The sequence below is a fragment of the Rhipicephalus microplus genome, chromosome X (genome assembly GCF_043290135.1).
Source record: "Rhipicephalus microplus isolate Deutch F79 chromosome X, USDA_Rmic, whole genome shotgun sequence".
Classification (NCBI taxonomy): Eukaryota; Metazoa; Arthropoda; class Arachnida; order Ixodida; family Ixodidae; genus Rhipicephalus; species Rhipicephalus microplus.
Genome location: NC_134710.1, coordinates 271,685,004 through 271,705,608, shown reverse-complemented (window position 1 = coordinate 271,705,608; position 20,605 = coordinate 271,685,004). Strand labels below are relative to the sequence as shown.

Below are 20,605 nucleotides of genomic sequence, written 5' to 3'. Positions count from 1 at the left end.
GAAAGCAGACTGTGCTTATACATTTTTTTTTCAATTGTAAACAATGTGACATCCACGAGTTTTCTCCTAAAACAATGGGTAGCATTACATTCAGGCACATTTTTGTCAGCATGTTTTGAACATGCAAATACGAGGCATTAGATTTGAGGGTCTACTACATTGGAGTAAACATGGATTACAATGTGATAACATAGAATTTACCATCCATTTTCCTCTAAGCAGAGAACCTCTTCCTTTAGCAAGTGTTAGGGTCTTTTCCTCTAAGACGTTACCGGTAAACAAAATGTAACCAAAAGGCCAAATGCCATAACGAATATCCTAAATTTCCAACATGTCAAGCACAAGTGTAATTATGTCCACTGGGCAAGGTTAACTGCATGATGAATGAAGGGGTTATAGAAATAAAAAAAAACTGTTTGCCACTCCAATTTTGATGCACAATTTACAGTTCCTGTTCCTGGTACATTTCTCTGCTTTCATGAACTGAAATATGCTTTGCAGAATACAGCTTTGTCACATAAAGAGCAGCCCTTTTGGAAAGAGACAACACTAACATGCCAGGAAACTAAGCAGCATTTGCTCACCTTTGGCCATTAACTTTGATATGGTGAAAGGAGGAACAATAAAAGGTAAATTCTGGTCATGCAGCCACTTTCGTTGAGCAGCATCTCTTGCTACTTGTTTTTCTGTTGAGGAGAGGTGAAAAAAATTGTGAATTTAAGCCTCGGCTAACGAGCAATACTTGTTAGCACCTCATTCTTCTAACTTACTCGCTGCGGAACTAGATGAGCAGTGCTTTGAAAGCCAGGTCTTGCACAACTGCAATGCAAGTGATGCATTTGCATGCTGTGGCTCCCCAGGTATTCCCAGTTGCAGAAGTGGTGACTCGCATTCATATGTCAAAAGTGGAGGTGCCAAGCTGAGTGAACACTGCGAAAATCCAGAAATAAAAATACAAAGTCTAAACCACGTTTCTACAAACTCTTCCCCAGTGAAAAACATTTCCAAGTAGCACTAGTTGTAAAGAAGCTCTAGTCCTTTAATCTATACGAGAATATCGAGCCAGTTCTGAGTAGCCTGGCACCTGGAAACACTCAAGTATTTAAAGAATGTTTACTTCTTCATGTGTATATTCATTCTATGGGCATTTGGTAAAGCACCCCCGCATAATCCCTCTATGTCTGCACTGCTTTTCTTTTGCACATCCATCACACATAGCTTGCATAGGTTAAAATGCAAAATGATATCCTATGCCATAATTACATACCACTATTACATACCGCTTGAAAACTTATTGCACAAAGCCTTTGAAACTATCACATGCCAGAAGCATTCTAGTTTCTTTTGTTGCTACAATGACTATGCCCAAACAAGTGAGATAGTATTTCATGAAAGGGAGGTGCTATTAGGAAAAAAAAAAATTTCGTTTTTGGTTAATCTGTAGCCAGGGACAATTAAATTTTTACTGCATGTATAAGCTTTTACGCTGATTTCAGATACGCAACTAGTTTTATAGTAAGTTGCATGGTTTTTGTTTTGTGCCATGACAATGTGTAAAGTATAGTTTGTATTGGACAAACTTTTCAGGCCACTAAATTTTTACGGTTCTGAGCCATGAATTGCTCATATTGCTATACATTAACTTGAGAATGCAAATAACTATCAAGAAAGTGCATATAAGACATTTTAATGGACGAGAAAAATTGTAGTGCAAGAAATCTTAGGTTCATAATAATTATACAGTCTATGTCAAGTTTTAAGCAAGATGCTTGCACCCTTCATATGCTAAGAAATATGTGGGTATGGCTTCAGCCCGATCGGGCTATCAGAAGTACCAAAAACATGATGTCCATACTCAAGAAATTGCCCAAGAATGGATCTTGAGAAAAACACATTTTAAAGGTACGTATAAGCAAAAACTTACATGTACGAAAAAGATACATTTTTTAAGATGCTTCTTTCTATCATGAGAGCTCGGTAATCATGATAGTTTTGAGCATGTGGCTTTAGTGAACTCCTCATGCAAAATGCTACGGCAAGCAGCCAGGTGGCAGTTTCCGGGGGCGACTATACAATGAGCTCCTTTGAGTTTTTAGTAGTCACCTTATGCTCTTTAAAAGACATTTTAACCTACTTTAAGTTTAATTACAATCTTTAAATTTTTTTTACATGAAAGTAAAGAAACAAAGGTTCTTATTGCAAATAAAATCTGACAGGTATGTAATTTTGGAAGTAGTATGTAATTATGTAATTCTGCAAAAAACTTGCGTTTTTTTTATTCGCATATCCTCTTGAAAGGCAACACAGCTAAAGTTTGAAGAGCCACCAACAACTCCAAGAATGACATAGTGCTGGCTAAAGACACTGCTAATGTAACCACTGCTTAAAGAAAACAATTTCACACAAGTCAACTGGAAAAATGATGTACACTCAAACCTCAATAGAATGAACTCAGATATAACAAAATATCTATTATAACCCAGTAAACAAATAATAGACTTGCAATAGATACAGTGTTAGAAATAACATAATAAATTTTTATATCACAAACTCATTTTTCTGTAATATTCATTTTTGTTATAATGAAGTTTCAGTGAAAAACAGTAAAAAAAAAAATAATGAAAAGGCTACAGGATCACTACTTTGAAAACAACACAGAAGACAGAATGTTGCATTAACCTGGATACATGCAAGAAACTAGAACAGATATGAAGGTCCTCAAAGATAAGGCTGTAACTCATGTGCTGATAAGCAGAGATATCACCATGACAAAGGAAGTATGGGACATACTCTCCCAATTTTGTCACACTATAGACTATAACTTAGATGTTTTCAAAGATTGCAGGGCATGACCCAGCAAGATGGGCTCAAATAAGACATTTCACACTAACTTTCAAAATGCTGGCACAATATTTCATCTACGTTAATGTTTCGTACCATGAAATATGAAAATGTACCAAATATACCAATTTTTTTTTCTTTTTTTGGCAAGTTCAGAGAACTGTATTTCCTCTTATGACTAATATGGCCCCATCTTTTAAATTTAGTAGCATTCCTCTATTCCTCTTATGACTAATATGGCCCCATCTTTTAAATTTAGTAGCATTCCTCTATTTCTCAAATAGTGTGAAATGATAACGTGGACAAGGCTTCACTGCATGGCTTCACTCCAGTCTACCCACTGAACCATTCCCTTCGGTCTTCAAATCAGAAAACATATTTGTTTCCATCCAAACTCTACAGAGCTGTCATCTGATGAGAGTGGTCAAAATACTTTGCGTGTGTGTGCTTTCATTCCCATGTGGCAGGTGCCAGAGGTGCTAATGCAGACAAAGGCGAGGCATCGTTCAAAACACATGGAGCACTGTGGCCATCTAGAAACCAATCGCGACTAGGTGCAACAAGAGGTGTACAGTCAAACACCTCTGCAAAATCCCTCGATGCCTGCACTGCTTTTCTTACGCACATCCATCACATATAGTCTGCATAAGTTTAAATGCAAAATTACATCCTATGCCATGCTTACTAAATGCCTCAAAACTGACTGCAAATGGTCTTTGAAACGATCACACTCAAGAGACATTCCAGTTTTTATTGTTTGTACAATGGCTTTACCCAAAGCAGCAAAATACTTTTCTTAAAAGTTCATTGCACGAAGATTTCTTGTTTACCATTACTATACTCATTGTGTTATATTGGTGCAAAATTTCAAGACAACTTACTTGTCAGCAGTGAAAGAAGGGTGTAAGCAAAACTCGTAACATTGAAATTTTTCTGTTTTCCACGTAGATCTTCAAAGCAGTGTTCATATTGAAATGCATGAAATACATTTTATTGAGCTTCGGCCACCTTTACATAACTTCATCTGCATACTGAAACATTTGACGTGAGCCAACTTGAAGCAAATATTGTCACCTCAAGCAGTTTGCGAATAATTTAAACTGCAAATTCTGTTTAACAGTAAAATAGCTTAACTTTCCAAAAAACAACTTTTAAATTATATGAATTGGCTGGCAGAGTAAGTCGCACCAACAAATTAATGGAATTTCAACAATGCTCATGCATCTGACTTTCATGAACCATCATAAGTCAAGTGTTCCTTGCAGTACTTGAAGGACACCTTTAACCACATGCACTTCAGAAAAAAATGCTTCGATCAACAAATTTCCACATAAGGAGTAAAATACTCTTTATTTCACCTAAAAAAAACGAGAAAATGGTGCACACCATTAGTTAGGGGAGATGCAATTCGAAAAAGAAGTTTAGTGAATCTATAGACTAGGGCAATAAACTTTTTTGCTCTTTTGGCTTTTATGCTGATTTCAAATATGTAATTAGATTTGTAGTAAGCTTCACAGTTTTCATTTTGTGCCATCACAATGTGTAAAATATAGTTCATTTGGGACAACAATTTAATGCCATCGAACTTTTATGGTTCTAACCCAACAATGGCTCATATTGCTCCTCATTAACTGCATAATGTAAATAACTACTAAAAAGTGTGTATAAGACATTTTAATGGACAAGAAAAATTTTAATGTGAAAATTTCTAGAATTATCAGCCCATACTAACTGCTTGATTTAGCTTCATAATAATTACACAGGTGATATCAAGATATGAAGGAGAAACTTGCACCCTTCACATGTTAAGAAATATCTGGGCAAAATTTCTTGCTGATCCGGCTATCAGAAGTACCAAAAACAAGACATCTAATCCTAAGAAGTTGCCCAAAAATTGATCTTGAGAAGATTGATTGATTTGTGGGGTTTAACGTCCCAAAACCACCATATGATTATGAGAGATGCAGAGAAGAATGCATTGTAAAGGTATAAGTTACAGTTCACCTATGGGGCAAATATACGTTTCTCATGTGATTTCTTCTATCATCAGAGCTTGGCAACCATAGTTATTTTGAGCATGTGACTTTAGTGAACTCATGCAAAGGCAATCAGGCAGGTCACAATTTCCAAGACTCTAGAAAATGAGCACTTTTTAGATTTTGGTAGCCACCTTGTGCACTTTAAAAGCTATTTTAACTTAATTTGAGATTCATTAAAATTTTCATTTTTTTGTTGTGAAAGTATAGAAATTAAACTTGTGAAAGTAAATAAAAATGAAAAATATGTAATATTGGGAAAATTTTGAGTTTTTCAATTCTCATCTTCCCTTAGGTAACGCAGAGTGATACAACCGAAGTTTAATAAAGAGTGATGATACAGCCAGCAGTTAGATGTGGTTGCACAAATCTGATCGTGTCCATTACAGCAACAAGTCACCTTTACCAGCAAGCAGCTACTGCACAACTATTGCAGTGGCCACAGTATCTATACGAAGGTTAAATGGCACTACACTGCTCACCTCCCTCTCCTGTGCCCTCTCCTGGAGCACCTGAAATGCTCCCTCTGGCTGGGGAAGTGAAAATGCTGGACAGCCCTTCTTGAAAATGCCACTTTTTTGCCAAGCAATTTCCTGCAGGCTTGAGCCTAGCAAACGTGTATGATCTAAACCCAGGGATGTGATGCCAACCACAGTAGGATGCCTGACACAAAGAAGCATGAAAATGACATGACAATGTATAAATCTTGTAGATTACGACAACTGCAAAACAAGAGCTCCAATTGCCAGTCACCAGGTGTGCAAAATGTTCATAATATGCCATTGCTAGAACTCGTAGGCTTGTAGATCAGCCATCCATTGTGCACTAAAAATGAAAGGTTCAGGAAGCGCAAGCAGCAGTTACTGTGCCTTGTAGAGCATTATCTATACACTTGTATGCTGTAGTCTGCAACTTTGCCCTCGTTTATCAGAACACCGCTCAAGTTAATATGCATGCTTGGCTAACTTGCAGTGCTTAAGAACAGTGGTACCTCCGGAAACAGAGCCTCAAAACAATCTGCAGAGCTGAAGTAAAACCTTTTTTTTTTGTCATTACTTGCATACTGCAATGCATAGGCTGGTGAGCGCTTTCAAACGAATTTCAAGCTGCTTTTAGCTTTTTGTCCCTGTAAATGACTAGCCTGAAGTTATAAGAATTCACATATATTTAGATTAAATATGTATGCATATTTTCAATTGCCTTTTTTATAAAGTGTGCAATGATGTAAGGTTCAGAAAGCACACACTTTGGCTCCCGATACTTAATTCATAATTAGTCTAACTAAAGAACAGTTTGACTACATGAACCTGAATTCGAAACCGGCTGTAGCAAGCTAGAGCAATAACAGTTACAGTGTTTGCAAACACTTTCTTACCTTATTACATTAGTACAATCATATTCGCCACCAACACCTACTTCAAGCACCAACACATCAACCTAAAAAGAAAATTCAAACGTGCATCAGGATCAACATGTAGGCAGACTGAGCAGCACTAACACGCACTTACTTTTTCCATGATGAATACCTTAAATGCCATCACAGTCAAGAATTGAAAATAGGCTGGAATGTCCAGTCCCTCCTAATTAAGTAAAGAATGTTAGGCCAGATTAACGCAACATTGCAACTGCTTTAGAATCTTAAATGAGCAAACTACAAACCTTGGCTTTTAGGTTATGGTAAACATCCCAGAAGTACTTTGCAAAAGCAGCTTCGGACAGTGGTTTCCCATTTATTCTGATCCTTTCTCGAACTGCCACGAGATGAGGAGAGCTGTCATGGGAAAAATGTAAAAATAGTCAAGTGACATATACGATACACAGCCTTCTTTTCAGCAAGTTTTTTTTTTTTTTTGTTATTTAAGTAATGCCCAATCATACATTTACACAAATCTGCTTATCGACAAAACAATTATGAATAGTTATGAAAGAATAACGAAACATTTACCATTAAGACTTCTACAAAAGAATATCTCATCCAATAAACTATATGCCAGCATATACATGTGTATTCCTCACTGACCACCCTAGCAAAAAATACATATTTTTTTAAAGCTGCACACCAGCCCTTACAATTTTTCACACAATAAAATCTTATACATGATGATATATCTTATCAAGCATCTTTAGATCACTTATAGTAACATTATATCAGTTTACAATCATTTGTCAATAACGAACAACATACAGTAAAGTACAAAACAATCATCAAAAAAGATAAAAATTGTGCATAACTTAGCAGAAAAGTTCGTGCTAGCTAGCCGTACAAATAAATGAGAATTTGTAACTGTGCGACTAGCAAAAGCAGATAAGCATTATTTTATAAATATCACCAGCAGCTGGAAGCATATAAACGGCAGTAGTACACTGAATTGTGTAAGTTAGCTGCACTCTAAAGCTTCATGAAAACAAATTAAAATTGTCATCCACTGACTCCCCCATACATTGGAACTTGACGTTAAATAAGTATAGAAGTGTTGGTCAGTGTAGCATAACTAAGACATACGTATTCTTATTTTATCTTGAGCAGGTGATTAGGAAGTGTTATTCACACAAAACTCTTCAGAATAAAAAGGCCCATGTACTTCTCTGTGAGCTCATTCACTGTGCAATCTAATCAGAAAAAAAAGCAGCTTTTCACATCCGGACGACATTTCATTAAATTTTTTTAACAAATGTAGGTGTGGGTTTGTGGATGGGCATCCTTGGCTGGGAGAGTTTTTTAGGGATCTAAACATTTATTTTTCGTTTAGTCGTCCTCTCATACATGTTGGTAGAATTACAAATTTTTGTGTACAACTTGGGAAAGTCAAATGCTATATTTCTTGACACTGCAATGTGACATGAATTGATAGAGCAAAGAGAATGTTCCTTTATGAATGCCTGTAGAAATAGAAATCAGGCCTCCAATTAATAATAGCCCTTTCCCTCTATTTTACAAGTATAGATGTCAAAGTTTTTCACTAAAATAACTGGTGTCTATACTCGTTAACAACAAAATTGGTCCCAGTTGCTCATCACTGTTGGGATGCCAGATGGTCACACCTGTCCATATTGTGCCATTTGTGTATTGGCTTTCATTTCATTGCCATTTTTCATTGTATGCATTGAAGCCATCTTTGAGTTATCTTTTCATGTAATTAGTGAAATAAAGGAATCCCACTGAATTGAAAGAATGGTATCGTTTTATTCCGAAAAAAAAAATAGTCCACAAATTGAGTGGTGGAAAAAAATTCCACTGAATTTTATAGACTACTTGTTTTTCATGGTAGGGAAAAGGTTAACAGTATTTCACACTGCATGTAAAACAAATTTTTGCATTTTCCCGTTTCCAGCACATACCTCTCTCTCCCTTGACAATACAATGCACCAGCCATATTTTTGCATTTTCCCATTTCCAGCACATGATACCTCTCTCTCCCTTGATAATACAATGCACCAGCCATGTAGAGCCCTCAGACCATGTGCCGAGAGTATGGTAATAGTACACTGTAAAACATGTTTGCATTGTCTAGAGGAAAATACTGGTTCCAAACAATTTTTTTTTTCTAAATGAGTCGTGCTCAACTTTCAAACCACCAATAGTAGTCATACTATCGTACTTATTCGCAGTTTCTGCTTTGTTTTCGTGATTTGGAGGCTCCGAGAAAAGGGGTGCGCAAATTACGCGGAGACTTCGCAAATGCATACAAAATAAGGTGCAATAGTCCTAACGCACACAGTATATATCTGTAAATTGAGAGTTGCTAAGGCTTGCATAGTAACAAGGTAGAATAACCAAAAAATGGAGAGTTTCAAAGCCAGTTGCAACACTACAAGCATGAGCGACTACAGTCAATATATGTTGTAATGAAAGTTAAATGCAAGTTGACACAAACAATTGAGAAGCGCCATGGGTAGAAGTCAAATTGACTCATCAAAGTTTCTATAGCATTTGCCACTTGCATCAGTCATTAGTTCATTTCATACAGAGACACTTAAGGAATATTGCCAGAACCAAGATATCATGAGTAGACATCCCCACTTACGTGTAGAGTCCCGTTTTAAAGCCATGATGTCTGAGAATACTTTCAGCAAAAGCGCACGTTGATCCTTTTCCTTTTGTTCCAGCCACATGGATTACCTTGAGGTCATCAAGATCTGATACCTATGCCATTAAACAAAAGTATGCATCTTTTATACTGCACCAAAAAACAGTCAGCTCATATCATTACCTTTAGGCCAACTGCTTGAAGATGCTCAGGCATTAGTCTTGATTTGAGAAACGCACTGGTCGGGTACTGCATCGATTTTTTCAGCGTAGCTTCATTACTCTGGAGGTTATTGAGGGCATACACTGCATCCTGAAATGCACATTTGAATATAGCACTGAAGAAGCTGTTCAGTTTTCTTTACTTTTTACACATCATGTTTTTATCATGTATATAAGAGCTTCTCACGTATTACTAGTTCATGCCACACAAGCTTTAATAGTATCTCACCAAAGTGGCTCTTTGGTTGGCCATGGGAAGCACAACTCAGTAAGCCCAAAAATCCTTCAGTCCAGGTGGGTTCTTTTGTATGCTTTTACCCACCCCATTTTACTTCCTTGACAAGTTGTGCATTAGACATACAGTATACATGTGCTACAACTAACTTCGTGACATAACTACATTATTGATTATTGTAGTCTGCTCTGTACACAGGGATGAATAGCCACAGCCTCCAGAAAGGACACAATGCCCAACTACCTCACGAAACAGGACAATCTGAAAAGCACAAGAAAGGAAGATAAAAGAGAAAAAAATGGGGAAGGGATGACAGAAATAAGCCTAATTTATAAGTACATTTATCCTGACATTGGCAAACTAACAAATAATTGAACACAAACACAGAAAATATGAAAGTGGGGCTAAACATGAATATTCTGAAGACAAAGGCAATGCTCAACAACCTCAACTAAAAAAAAAAGGTCACACATACCGATCAACTGTTATAGAGCACCCTATTCATAAAAAATAAATTTAAATCCACAAACAACTAGGATGGGCAGTAGCACACACAGCAGGCATTACCAGATCATGACAAGCAACCTTCTGCTGTACCTAAAGCAAAATGTCCACAACCATTGCATACTACGAATTCTAACATACTGGGCAGAAATTAGGAGGATAACGAAATCACTTGAAAAAACGTCAAAGACCACCTGTGTGCGATGGAACAGGGAATGAAAAGCATAACATTAAGAAGTAGGAAGAGAACATGGTGAATAAAAGAACAAATAGGGGAAACCAATCTTACAATTGACACCAACAAAAAAAAAAAAAAGGAAAGGGTCTGGACAGGCCATGTAATGCGTAGGACTGATGACGATGTTTGATGTTTTGTGGCGCAAGGGCCATTTCATGGCCAAAGAGCGCCAGTTCATAATGCGTAGGACTGGTAATAAGCGTCAAGTTAGAGTAGTGCAAAAAATATAAAGCGATGGGAAGCACAGCAAAGACAGGAGTGAATTTAATGGAATGACAAAAGTAAGTTAAAAGGGACCACATGAAACCAGCTCATACGAGATGGGGTTAACTGCAGATCGTTAGGAGAGGCTGTCCACCTGCAATGGACATAATATGGACAGCTAACAATTACAAGACACTGGAAAACTAGCATATGCACTTGGCAAATATTTGTCTACCAATGAATAACAATGAATAAGTAGTGGACAGTTGATCTGGTTATTTTGCCTCCTTCCATGCAAGACTCAAATTATTAAATGCATTCCATTTTTTATGCTATGTTGCAGAGTCTTTATTCACAGACAGTTTGTTAAAAACAAAGGTTAAGAACTTTGATAAACCTAGTGATCATAAATAATTGCCCCTGCAAATACTTGTGAAGTTTAAAATAAGAATCAAGTAGTTATGCTCCAAAGCAAAGACATTTTATTCTTACATTTATTATTTGCTCATAAGTAGCAATCCAACAATAATAACTGGAGCCTGAGTCTATCAGCACCAAGCGAACAGGCTAATCAATATATGTGTGCCAAGTAAATTCCAGTTTTAATTGTGTGTGAGGAACAGTGCACACTTAGACACGAACAGAATAAGCAACTCGACACGAGCACTAACAATTGACAAACATTTGTTGATAGTTTGCGCTGGGGTCATGTTGCTTACTCTGTCCCTGTCTAAGTGTGCCCTATTCCACAAACGTGATGTACCAACATTAATGTTCCACATTTTTCACCATGGCCAAGAGTGCCACCAACAAAACCAAGGGTTACACATACAGAATAACCAAGAAAAAGAACATGGAGACAATAACTAAGGGCTTTTGTGCTACATGTATAAATACAATTAAAGCAACATGTTTACCAATTGATAAAAGTAAATAAAAACAAGGTGTTTGAGCTCCAATATGAGAGCCTTGTTCACAGTAAAGGGCCCAAACATGTTTCCCCACATGTACAGTGAAAGGTTATGGGTTCAGCCCTAACTAGTGGAAATAAGTTACATTTTTGTCTTCATTAAATAGTTTTCCTGCCATCTCATAATGCTCCCTTGAACTTTCTTGGTTTCAAGTGGTTGCGTGACAAAAATAGGCCCCTTGATTCATTTCCCTCTTTTCGTTCATGTGCTCTCTCTTAAAAATGTAAGTGTCCATTCTAAAGGAGAGGACGAGCAAACCCGGACACACACACAAAAAAGTGAAACTACAAATGCCAATAAGAGCTCAGCTTTGTTATTTTCAATATCCATATTAAGCCATATCCAAGTGATGATCTAAACCTTCTTTATAAAGGTATGTCAGTGTAATTGCTGTGAAGCTAGCTTAAACTTTTAAAGGGACACTAAAGACAAATACTAGGTCGACCTTGATTGATGAATTAGCAGTCCAGAAACCTCGTAGTACTACTTTTGTACCTCGTAGTACTACTAAATAAGCTCGTGGAGCTTTTGAAGTTAGCCAATAGACGTAAGGTAGCCGACACCAGGAGGTATAACATGAAAAGAATTGTGCAGGCTATAAGAATCGGCAGAAGTCTAAGTTGCGAAGGCAGACTTTTGCATAGGCAAAAATCGGATGTATGCACTGAGGAACAAGGAAGGCAATGCAATAACCAATATGAATAGTACAGTCGAGATGGTGGAGTAGTTCTACAGGGAGTTGTACAGAAGTCACAAGAACCAAGATGATACAATAATGGACCAGAGGAATCCAACATCCTATGAATAACGACAGGAGAAGTAAAGAAAGCCCTAAAAAGAATGCAAAGAGGCAAAGCCGCTGCTGAGGATAAGGCAACAATGGACCTCCTGAAATATGGCAGAGAAATTGTATTAAAAAAATTAGCCACCTTATATACGAAGTGCCTTCTGACAGGAAGGGTACCAGAACCTTAGAAGAGTGCCAACATCATCTTAATCCATAAGACAGGAGACGTAAAGAACTTGAAAAATTACAGGCCTATCAGCTCACCGTCTGTTCTCTACAAACTATTTACTAATATAATAGCTAATAGAATTAAGGCGATATAAGAGTTCAATCAACCAAAGAGCCAAGCAGGATGTCATACCGGCTACTACACAATAGACCATATTCATATTATCAATCAGGTAATAGAGAAATGCGCTGAATACAACCAACACCTATACATAGCTTTCATAGATTACGAGAAGGCGCTTGACTCAGTCAAGACATCAACAGTAATGCAAGCACTACAGAATCAGGGCATCGAAGAACCCTACGTAAGCACACTGGAAGAAATCTGCAGTGAATCCACAGCCCCCATAGTTCTCCATAAAGACAGAATACCAATAAAGATGGGTGTAAGCCAGGGAGACACAATCTCTCCAATGTTATTCACTGCATGTTTACAGGAGGTTTTCAAGACCCTGGATTTGGAAGAGTTAGCAATAAGAGTTAATAGAGGGTATCTTAGTAACCAGCGATTCACTGATGACATTGCCTTGACGAGTAACTCAGGGGACAAATTACAGCTCATGATTACTGAACTGGACACGGAAAGCAGAAAAGTAGGTCTGGAAATTAATATGCACAAAACTAAAGTAATGTGCAGCAGTCTCGGCAGAAAACAGCACTTTGCGATAGGTGGAGAGACACTGGAAGTTGTAAAGGAATATGTCTACTTAGGACAGGTAATAACCACGGAGCCGAACCACGAGACTGAAGTAACTAGATTGATTTGATGATTGATTTGTGGGGTTTAACGTGCCAAAACCACCATTTGATTATGAGAGACGCCGTAGTGGAGGGCTCCGGAAATTTTGACCACCTGGGGTTCTTTAACGTGCACCCAAATCGGAGTACACGGGCCTCTAACATTTCCGTCTCCATCGGAAATGCAGCCGCCGCAGCCGGGAATCGAACCCACGACCTGCGGGTCAGCAGCCGAGTACCTTAGCCACTAGACCACCGCGGCGGGGCTCTGAAGTAACTAGGAGAATAAGGATGGGGTGGATCACATTCGGCAAGCATTCTCAAATCATGAATGGTAATCTACAACTAACTCTCAAGAGGAAGGTATATAACAGCTGCATCTTGCCAGCACTTACTTACGGAGCAACAACCTGGAGGCTTACAAAGAGTGTTCAGCTTAAATTGAGGACGACGCAGCGAGCGATGGAAAAGGATATGATGAGTGTAAGCTTAAGAGACGAGATGAGAGCCGAGTGGGTCAGGGAACGAACCGGGGTTAAAGATACCATAGCTGAAATCAAGAAAAAGAAATGGACATGGGACGGACACATAGAACATGGGCATGGACAACCACTCGTCATTAAGGGTAACTATAGACTGGATTCCCAGAGAAGGCAAACGCACGAAGGGGAGACAGAAAGTTAGGTGGTAGGATGAGATTAAAGAGTTTGCGGGTGTAACATGGTAACAGAAAGCACAAGACCGGGTTGATTGGCGAATCATGGGAGAGGCCTTTGCCCTGCAGTGGGTGTAGTCAGGCTGATGATGATGATGACTACTTTTGTGTCAAGGGAAGACTTATTTTGACAAAAAATTTTTCTTTTAGAGGTCCACATCGTACTAGTGCAGTTCAAGACAGCCGCCTGAAAGTGATCTTTCCGACGTCACTGTTGCCAGGCTTACATTGCCTGCCTTTACTACGCAATCGCCAACATAGTTGCAGCACAACAAAAGTAGCGGGAGCCACAGCAGCAACAACGACCATTGAACAATATTCTGCTTGCTTGGTTCAACCGGGCCACACTGAATGGCACAACCTATCCAGCCTAACCGGGCGATAGCGGGACTTTTGAACCACTCGCGCAATCAAACAGAAACAGACAAGCAGTATTTTATTACAACTCTTGATGCACGGAAGGTACTTTTTTTATTGCAGCCAGTTTGATCACTAGTTATAAATTGTAGTCAGACGCTCTCACGTCAATGGTATCGTTTCCAAAATGTCTCACTCCTGGCACAGGTCGTGTGATACACTTAGCTTAACTTCTCGGCAAGCAAGGCACTGCTGTTGATAATATTGTTGTTTTAGACATTTTGAACAGTGAGCGTTCACTCTGACAAAAATTGTTATTTGCCTTTAGTGTCCCTTTAAACATTTGAGTTTACTTTTGGCTCAGTGGCAGCCAAACAACCACATTTCTACTAAAGCAGCATTAAGTTAAACAAAGCTGCAGTGTCATGCCATCACACACAGACAGCAATAAACCCATGATGAAGAGGGGGCAATGGATGCCATAACAAGCAGCACACTAAAAGCCACAGAAAGGAGGTCTGTCACAAGGACAAAAGCACAGTTTTCAATTACAGGAACAGTAAAAAGAAAAACTAAATCAGTTTTGGAGGTCGCTCCAAACTATTTTGTTTTTCCTTTTCTGTAGCGTAATGTCAGTCCTGGACACTGGTTTTCAATTTTGGCAATGTCAAAATGAAGGTTGTATTGTCAAGTCAGTAATCCAAGTCAGTAACTTCATAAACTTTGAGTTCGGGCTGTTTTCTGGTTGCTTCAATAAGCTGCCATGAGCTGGTATGGTATGGTTCTAAAGCATTATACCATTTTAAAATGTACTCGTTTAAAATAGAATGTAAATAGCATATTATAAACAATTAGAAAAGAATACTGTATACGTTTCTGAAAATTTTAGTTGTTAATGTTAGAATTTTTTAAGTGAAACCAAAAAAAACAATGAGCTTTGAAATAGTGAATAATGGCATGGCATCTATGCCATGCTACAGTTACCGCAGGTTACGTTTGGAAAACGGATTCAGACACATTTTAAACAAGTATATGTACCACGAAAACTATCCGCGGCTCACTTCGACCAATAAGTGAAGAAATGCAAGAAGACAAAAGAATCGCTTCCACACCACGAGTCGGAAGCTACCGTTCTAATGAAATTTTTACTTTCGGCAGCACGGCGAACAGGCGCAGCTGCCGTTATTCGCGACCTGTAGTTGCGCGTCCCCTTTTCGAAAGTGAAGCTGAATGTGGCACACCACAGACGCCGTATGACCACCAGTTGATCTCACCTCATAACACCGTTTAGGCGATACAGTTGGTGTCGGCTTGGCGGGAAGGTCACAGACAGTTCTAACCTGGGTCGGTTTCACCATCATTAGGCGGCGGAGCAGGTTTCTCATTCCCCACTGGGCATCGGAGTAGAACCAGGAAAACCGAGTTTGGTAGGCTAGTGCAACATCCGACTTGTTTCGATTTTCTTAGTACATCCAGAAGTGACACAGCAAAACCGGTGCACCTGAGCTAAATCTGCCTTCCTGCGAACCAGATGATAGCCGCGGCCTAGGACGACCGTCGTCTGCTGACGGTGCTAGCTGCTCTCACCACACAATGTTAACGAGCCAGCAACGCCACATTCCTTCAATCTCCCTACGCCACCTCGCCCCTTATCTCTTATCGCGGCCTCGTGTGCTATTGCCCCACTGCACGACGTCAAAACGGATCTTGTTCACTCTGTGTAGCTGGTGTAGCACGGAGCATGGTTACGGTAGCTACATTTCTGGGAGGCGACACACATAATCGTCGAAATGTGATTACCCGTAAATCTAGAATCGAAGAGCTCCACCACAGAACATCTATGCAATATCTCCATTACTTTTTCACGTATCTGCCACCTCTGTAACGATCTTCCGCGTGTTGCGTCACTGCTTACACACCACGTGGTTTGTTAACCACACATTGAACCATGTTTTAGCGCTGAATCCGTGCGCATGCCAACACACTGAGGACGGTAAAACTGCAGCACGTTCAAACCGCACGTCTTAACAGACACAACCACTCCTATACACTACAGAGCTATTCTCAGGTTTACGTTTTGAGGAACAATCTGCTTTCGCATATGTATCGCAGTTTCGGGTACGATCGGCCAGTGGATCGGCATGCCTGCGGCCCCTGCGGCGTTTTGTCGTGACATTTCTGTGACATTTTTTATGCAATATACTCTTTTTAGTGTTCTTTTAAATCACAGAATTAAGTTATATTTGAAGTAAAGTTACTTTTCTAGATGTTGTATTATGTTCAAGTGCTACAGTTGGCTTTATGAAAGTACGCACTGGCGGCATCTAAAAAATACAGAAACTGTTCAGAATGGCGACCATGGCGTCGTTTCAGAATAAGCTTGCGGAACTGCAAGCTAGACTTCGTGCGGAAAATGACGCAAAGAAGAAAGACAAACTACCTCGTGATCTCAACTTGAACTTTTCAAGCCCCCAGCACACTCCACGATCCCGGCCCAAGCCTTGTAAGTACTGTTCGCATCGTAGCCCACAGAGCCAGGTAGGCTTAAGTTGAGAGAAAGACGACTCTAAACTTATGCGAACTTGTTGAGTGTATTTCATGTGTGTCCTTTGCTCTCATATATTTGTAACAGTGTGGTGTTTTCTTAGATGCACTCTCTAGGTAGCTGTGCGCGTATACTACCTCGCAGAATGTGCGTGTGTATTGTGAGTGTATCGATTGTTGACGAGGAAAGTGGTGTTGCGGTTCGAGCGGATTGCGCTATTTACGCCGTCAAGATGTCGCGATCGCTACACCTCGCGTTTTACATGTATTCCAGCCGCGTACGCAGACTCCCGTCACCCTTTCTAAGCTTCGAGCTAGTGACATTGCTCTGGGTTTCACAGCGGCACGTTCCTTTCGGTTTTGATGACATGACATTTCGAGGCGAAATGAAAGTGATCTGTAAGATGATGAAGGCACGAATACATTATTGCAAGCGAATTCACTCGCTTAGCTTCGTTTGTGCAAATATTGTGTGCAATCTGGGAGCATAGTGCGAATTGCCAGGTAGCCGCTGATGGTGATTCCGGCCTTAAACTTGTTGTCCCAGGTGACGGAAAAGAACGCTAACCTGGTTGGTGCCGGTTGGTGCTCTTGTTCGTCCGATGTGTCGAACGCCCGTACAGACGCGTTCAATTGTAATTCATTCATGTCTGTTAAGTAAGTTTTAGCCTGCATTTCACTGCCGTAGGTTTCAGCATGGGGCTACTACTTTCAGAATGCAAGGGGCAGTGTCTGTAATGTATTGATTCCAGGGCAAGGTTCTGTTTGGTGTCGCATACATGTCTGTTTCCATGGGGGGGGGGAATTCCATTTGCACTCAAGTATGTGTGAAATTCATTGTCCATATTTTTGTTGAAACATACTTAAGTAGCTGAACATGTATACACGCCTATCTGTGTATGTTGTGTACATTGCCCCAAGTTTTTCCTACTTTTGTGAGACACTGGTGCCTGTCATCTGTATGATGCAGGAAAATAGCTGGTGATACTTAAACTAATAAACGCTATGGGCCTAGTTTTTGCATTGTCACCCTGACGCGGTGGTCTAGCGGCTAAGGTACTCAGCTGCTGACCCGCAGGTTGAGGGATTGAATCCCAGCTGCGGTGGCTGCGTTTTCGATAGAGGCAAAAATGTTGTTGGCCCGTGTGCTCATATTTGGGTGCACATTAAAGAACCGCAGGTGGTCGAAATTTCCAGAGCCCTCCACTACGGAGGGCTCTCCACTGGAGCCCTCCACTCTTCTCTCATAATCATATAGTGGTTTTGGGACATTAATCTTTTATTCTTCTTCTTTGTGTAGACTATGCAGATAGATCAGCACATAAAGGAGAAAGAAATGGCATTGTGCATTAGTGGTCTCTGATGCGTGGGTGCTGTCGTGTTCACGCTTAGTTTCTTTTTGAAAAGAAAAATAAATTAATTCGTACCCCAGTGGAGGAACCTCGCAAGCTTCACAAGCCTCAGATTTGGAGGCAAAAACTATCTTGTTTTTCATAATTGAAGTTGTCGTAAGTGTCGAGTGTATGAGCAGAGACCATTTGAATTAGTTCATCATGCTAGGGCCAACTTGCCCTCGTGTTCACTGTGCTTTCGCCATGTTTCAGCAAATCTTTGCACATGTGCTTTTAACACAGCATTCAACATTTCACTTGACTTCCCGAGACATTAACTTATAGTCACCGTGGAAGGGCATTGTAAAGATGCAACAGCAGATATTATGAAACATTCTAATATTTGTAGTGTTCATTTTGATTTCAATAAGTAAACAATGCACATGTATTTCTTTAGAAATACAGAATACCGCAACTGTATCAGTACTTCTGGCCACACCTTACAATATGCACATTGTTTTGTGTTCTCCTAAATTTATGCAGCTAGCATATACACTTGTACTATTTTAAACCCTAGGGGCATAAATCATTCACTCATCTCCTACTTAGCCCACTGTCAACGCACCTTACTGATGCATATTGTAGGTGTGCTCATTGTCATACCAGAAGCATCTGAACACGTGAACAAAAAAGAGGGAAAGAAAACCAAATGCTCAAGGTCATAATGCACACTGATGTAGTTTCTAGCCCCTTTGTGATCCCCTTTGTGTGCCTTCCAGTATGCTTGTGAGAAGGAAGGTAACATGCTTGGAGCATGCTACTAATTCCTGTAACTCTGCTTGTCCTTGACCTCTCTGTCCTCTGCTTTTTCGTTGGGAAGTGTCCAGCATGCTCGAGAAGAAATTAAACATACTTGGAGCATGTGACAAATCTCTGTAACTCTGGTTGTCCTAGACTGGTCTGAAAAATTTTTCCAGCAACCATTTCATGAGGCAGTAAAGTCTAGTATAGGGAAGTCATTCACAGATTACTTGAAAAAGTGTTAGAGCTCCTTTAACGGCAAATTACATGAGCACAGCTGTAACCTAATGAACATTCAGTTAGAGGCTTTCTGTTGTCTCAATGCTAGGTGTGTGGGTTCCCCTTAATTTTAATAGATGCATTTTCATTGGCCATCATCAAAATCAGCTTGCATGGGAAATGAGATAGGGGTAAACAGTATCGAAATCGGAGCAGTTTGGGCACTTTTGGAAGTTGTGTGAAGCTGCTGCTACTCAGTGGCCAATGTGGTTCCCATCTCGACCTTGTGAACAACATGCATCAACTCAGTATGACTTGAAAAGTGATCTGTGCACCAACATATAAAAAATTAGTCAACTATACATTATTCCAGCAGTGGTATCTTGTCAGCGTGTCTACCAACCTGGAAAACATGGGAAAGTCAGGGAATTCCAATCCTTCTGGAAAAGTCAGGAAAAAAATCGGGGAATTTCTGAAAAATCTGGCCTGGTCATAGAAACTGACGACAGTCTGTGCAAAAGTAACAAAAATAAACATTACCATTGATGAAAGCTTAAGACGCCACACCTTCAGCTGCAACTACAGTGAATAGCAAGATGTGTGAAAAAAAAGCAGGGCACTAACACCACAACCCTTTCGTTGAAGCTTCATGAGGCTCTGTGGAGCCCCGCTCTCGACGACCAAACGTGGGCGACACAGCACGCCCGTGAGGCGTCGTCGAGGTGAACCCTTGACATCCCCTCATGGGAGGCCAAGACCCAGCCACCTAAACCTGCTGGTTTCTGATGATAAAGTTTATTCTTTCTCCTACTGTTGCTTGTAGGTTAAGACGCGAAAGGGTACACCTACCAAAATACAAAGTTTACTGACATTATGGCACCCGCTACGGGAGCTTTGTTCTCAATAAAAGCCATAAGAAAGGCATAGCTTATTTAATTTAGCCTTAGTACATGACATCACTGGAAGTACATTGTTGGAAGCGTCCCATCACTCCTTTTCAGCATATATGCAGTTGTCTGCATGTCCTGGTATTTAAGGTGCAGGCATGATGCAAGCTTTTCTTTGGCCAGAACACGCGCACTTGGCTAGTCAGTTCAGTGGCCTGTAGATTCTACGTGTTTAGCGAGGGCATACGAAGGCACGTGTAGTTTCCCAACATCATATTCGTGTCGTTTATCTCTTTCCTTGAAATCAGTGGTCTCACCTATGTACTGGTCGTCGCAATCGTGGCTGCCTAAAGTAAAAAAGGCAGTGGAGATTTCCGCTTGGCAACTTGTCCTTCACATTATCTAAAGCGTTCCTTAGCTTCTATGTTAGTACATGCACTATTTCTATGCCTATTGCTTCTACATATCACACAGCATATGTTACTTTTACACCAGAACTTTATTCACGTCGTTAAATTTGTGCATGTTTGTCTTAATCATGATTTGGCTCGGCTTGAAAGCCTTCTGGTTCGGCTAGGACTGCCTTTAGCAGAGGCTTGCCGGGCTATGTCATGCCCTTTATTATTATTATTATTATTATTATTATTATTATTATTATTATTATTATTGGCGATTCAACAGCAAACGTCCTCAGCTACACTTATTGCTGGTAGCTCGCGT

General features: G+C 39.8%; 2 protein-coding genes across 7 annotated transcripts in view; one reads left to right on the top strand and one right to left on the bottom strand.

Annotated features, from left to right (window-relative positions):
* Positions 1-20,605, bottom strand: part of LOC119161502 (folylpolyglutamate synthase, mitochondrial) — a 32,175-nt gene that overhangs the window by 8,381 nt on the left and 3,189 nt on the right. For 2 of the 6 annotated variants that reach the window (XM_075879137.1, XM_075879136.1), the window contains exons 1-9: positions 15,378-16,249; positions 9,089-9,217; positions 8,903-9,021; positions 6,537-6,648; positions 6,386-6,457; positions 6,253-6,314; positions 5,360-5,540; positions 771-930; positions 585-686 (exon numbers count right to left, since the gene is read on the bottom strand). In XM_075879137.1, the coding sequence (XP_075735252.1) occupies positions 585-686; positions 771-930; positions 5,360-5,540; positions 6,253-6,314; positions 6,386-6,457; positions 6,537-6,648; positions 8,903-9,021; positions 9,089-9,217; positions 15,378-15,488 (1,048 nt within the window). In that variant the 5' untranslated portion in view covers positions 15,489-16,249. Of the gene's footprint in view, positions 1-584; positions 687-770; positions 931-5,359; positions 5,541-6,252; positions 6,315-6,385; positions 6,458-6,536; positions 6,649-8,902; positions 9,022-9,088; positions 9,218-15,377; positions 16,252-19,401; positions 19,439-20,605 lie in introns of those variants that run through there. The other 4 variants (XM_075879138.1, XM_037414021.2, XM_037414019.2 and 1 more) reach the window with 4 other exon arrangements.
* Positions 16,292-20,605, top strand: part of LOC119161503 (dual specificity mitogen-activated protein kinase kinase 7) — a 65,161-nt gene continuing 60,847 nt past the window's right edge. Inside the window, exon 1 of the mRNA XM_037414022.2 lies at positions 16,292-16,606. Coding sequence (XP_037269919.1) covers positions 16,453-16,606 — 154 coding nt within the window. The 5' untranslated portion in view covers positions 16,292-16,452. The remainder of the gene's footprint in view (positions 16,607-20,605) is intronic.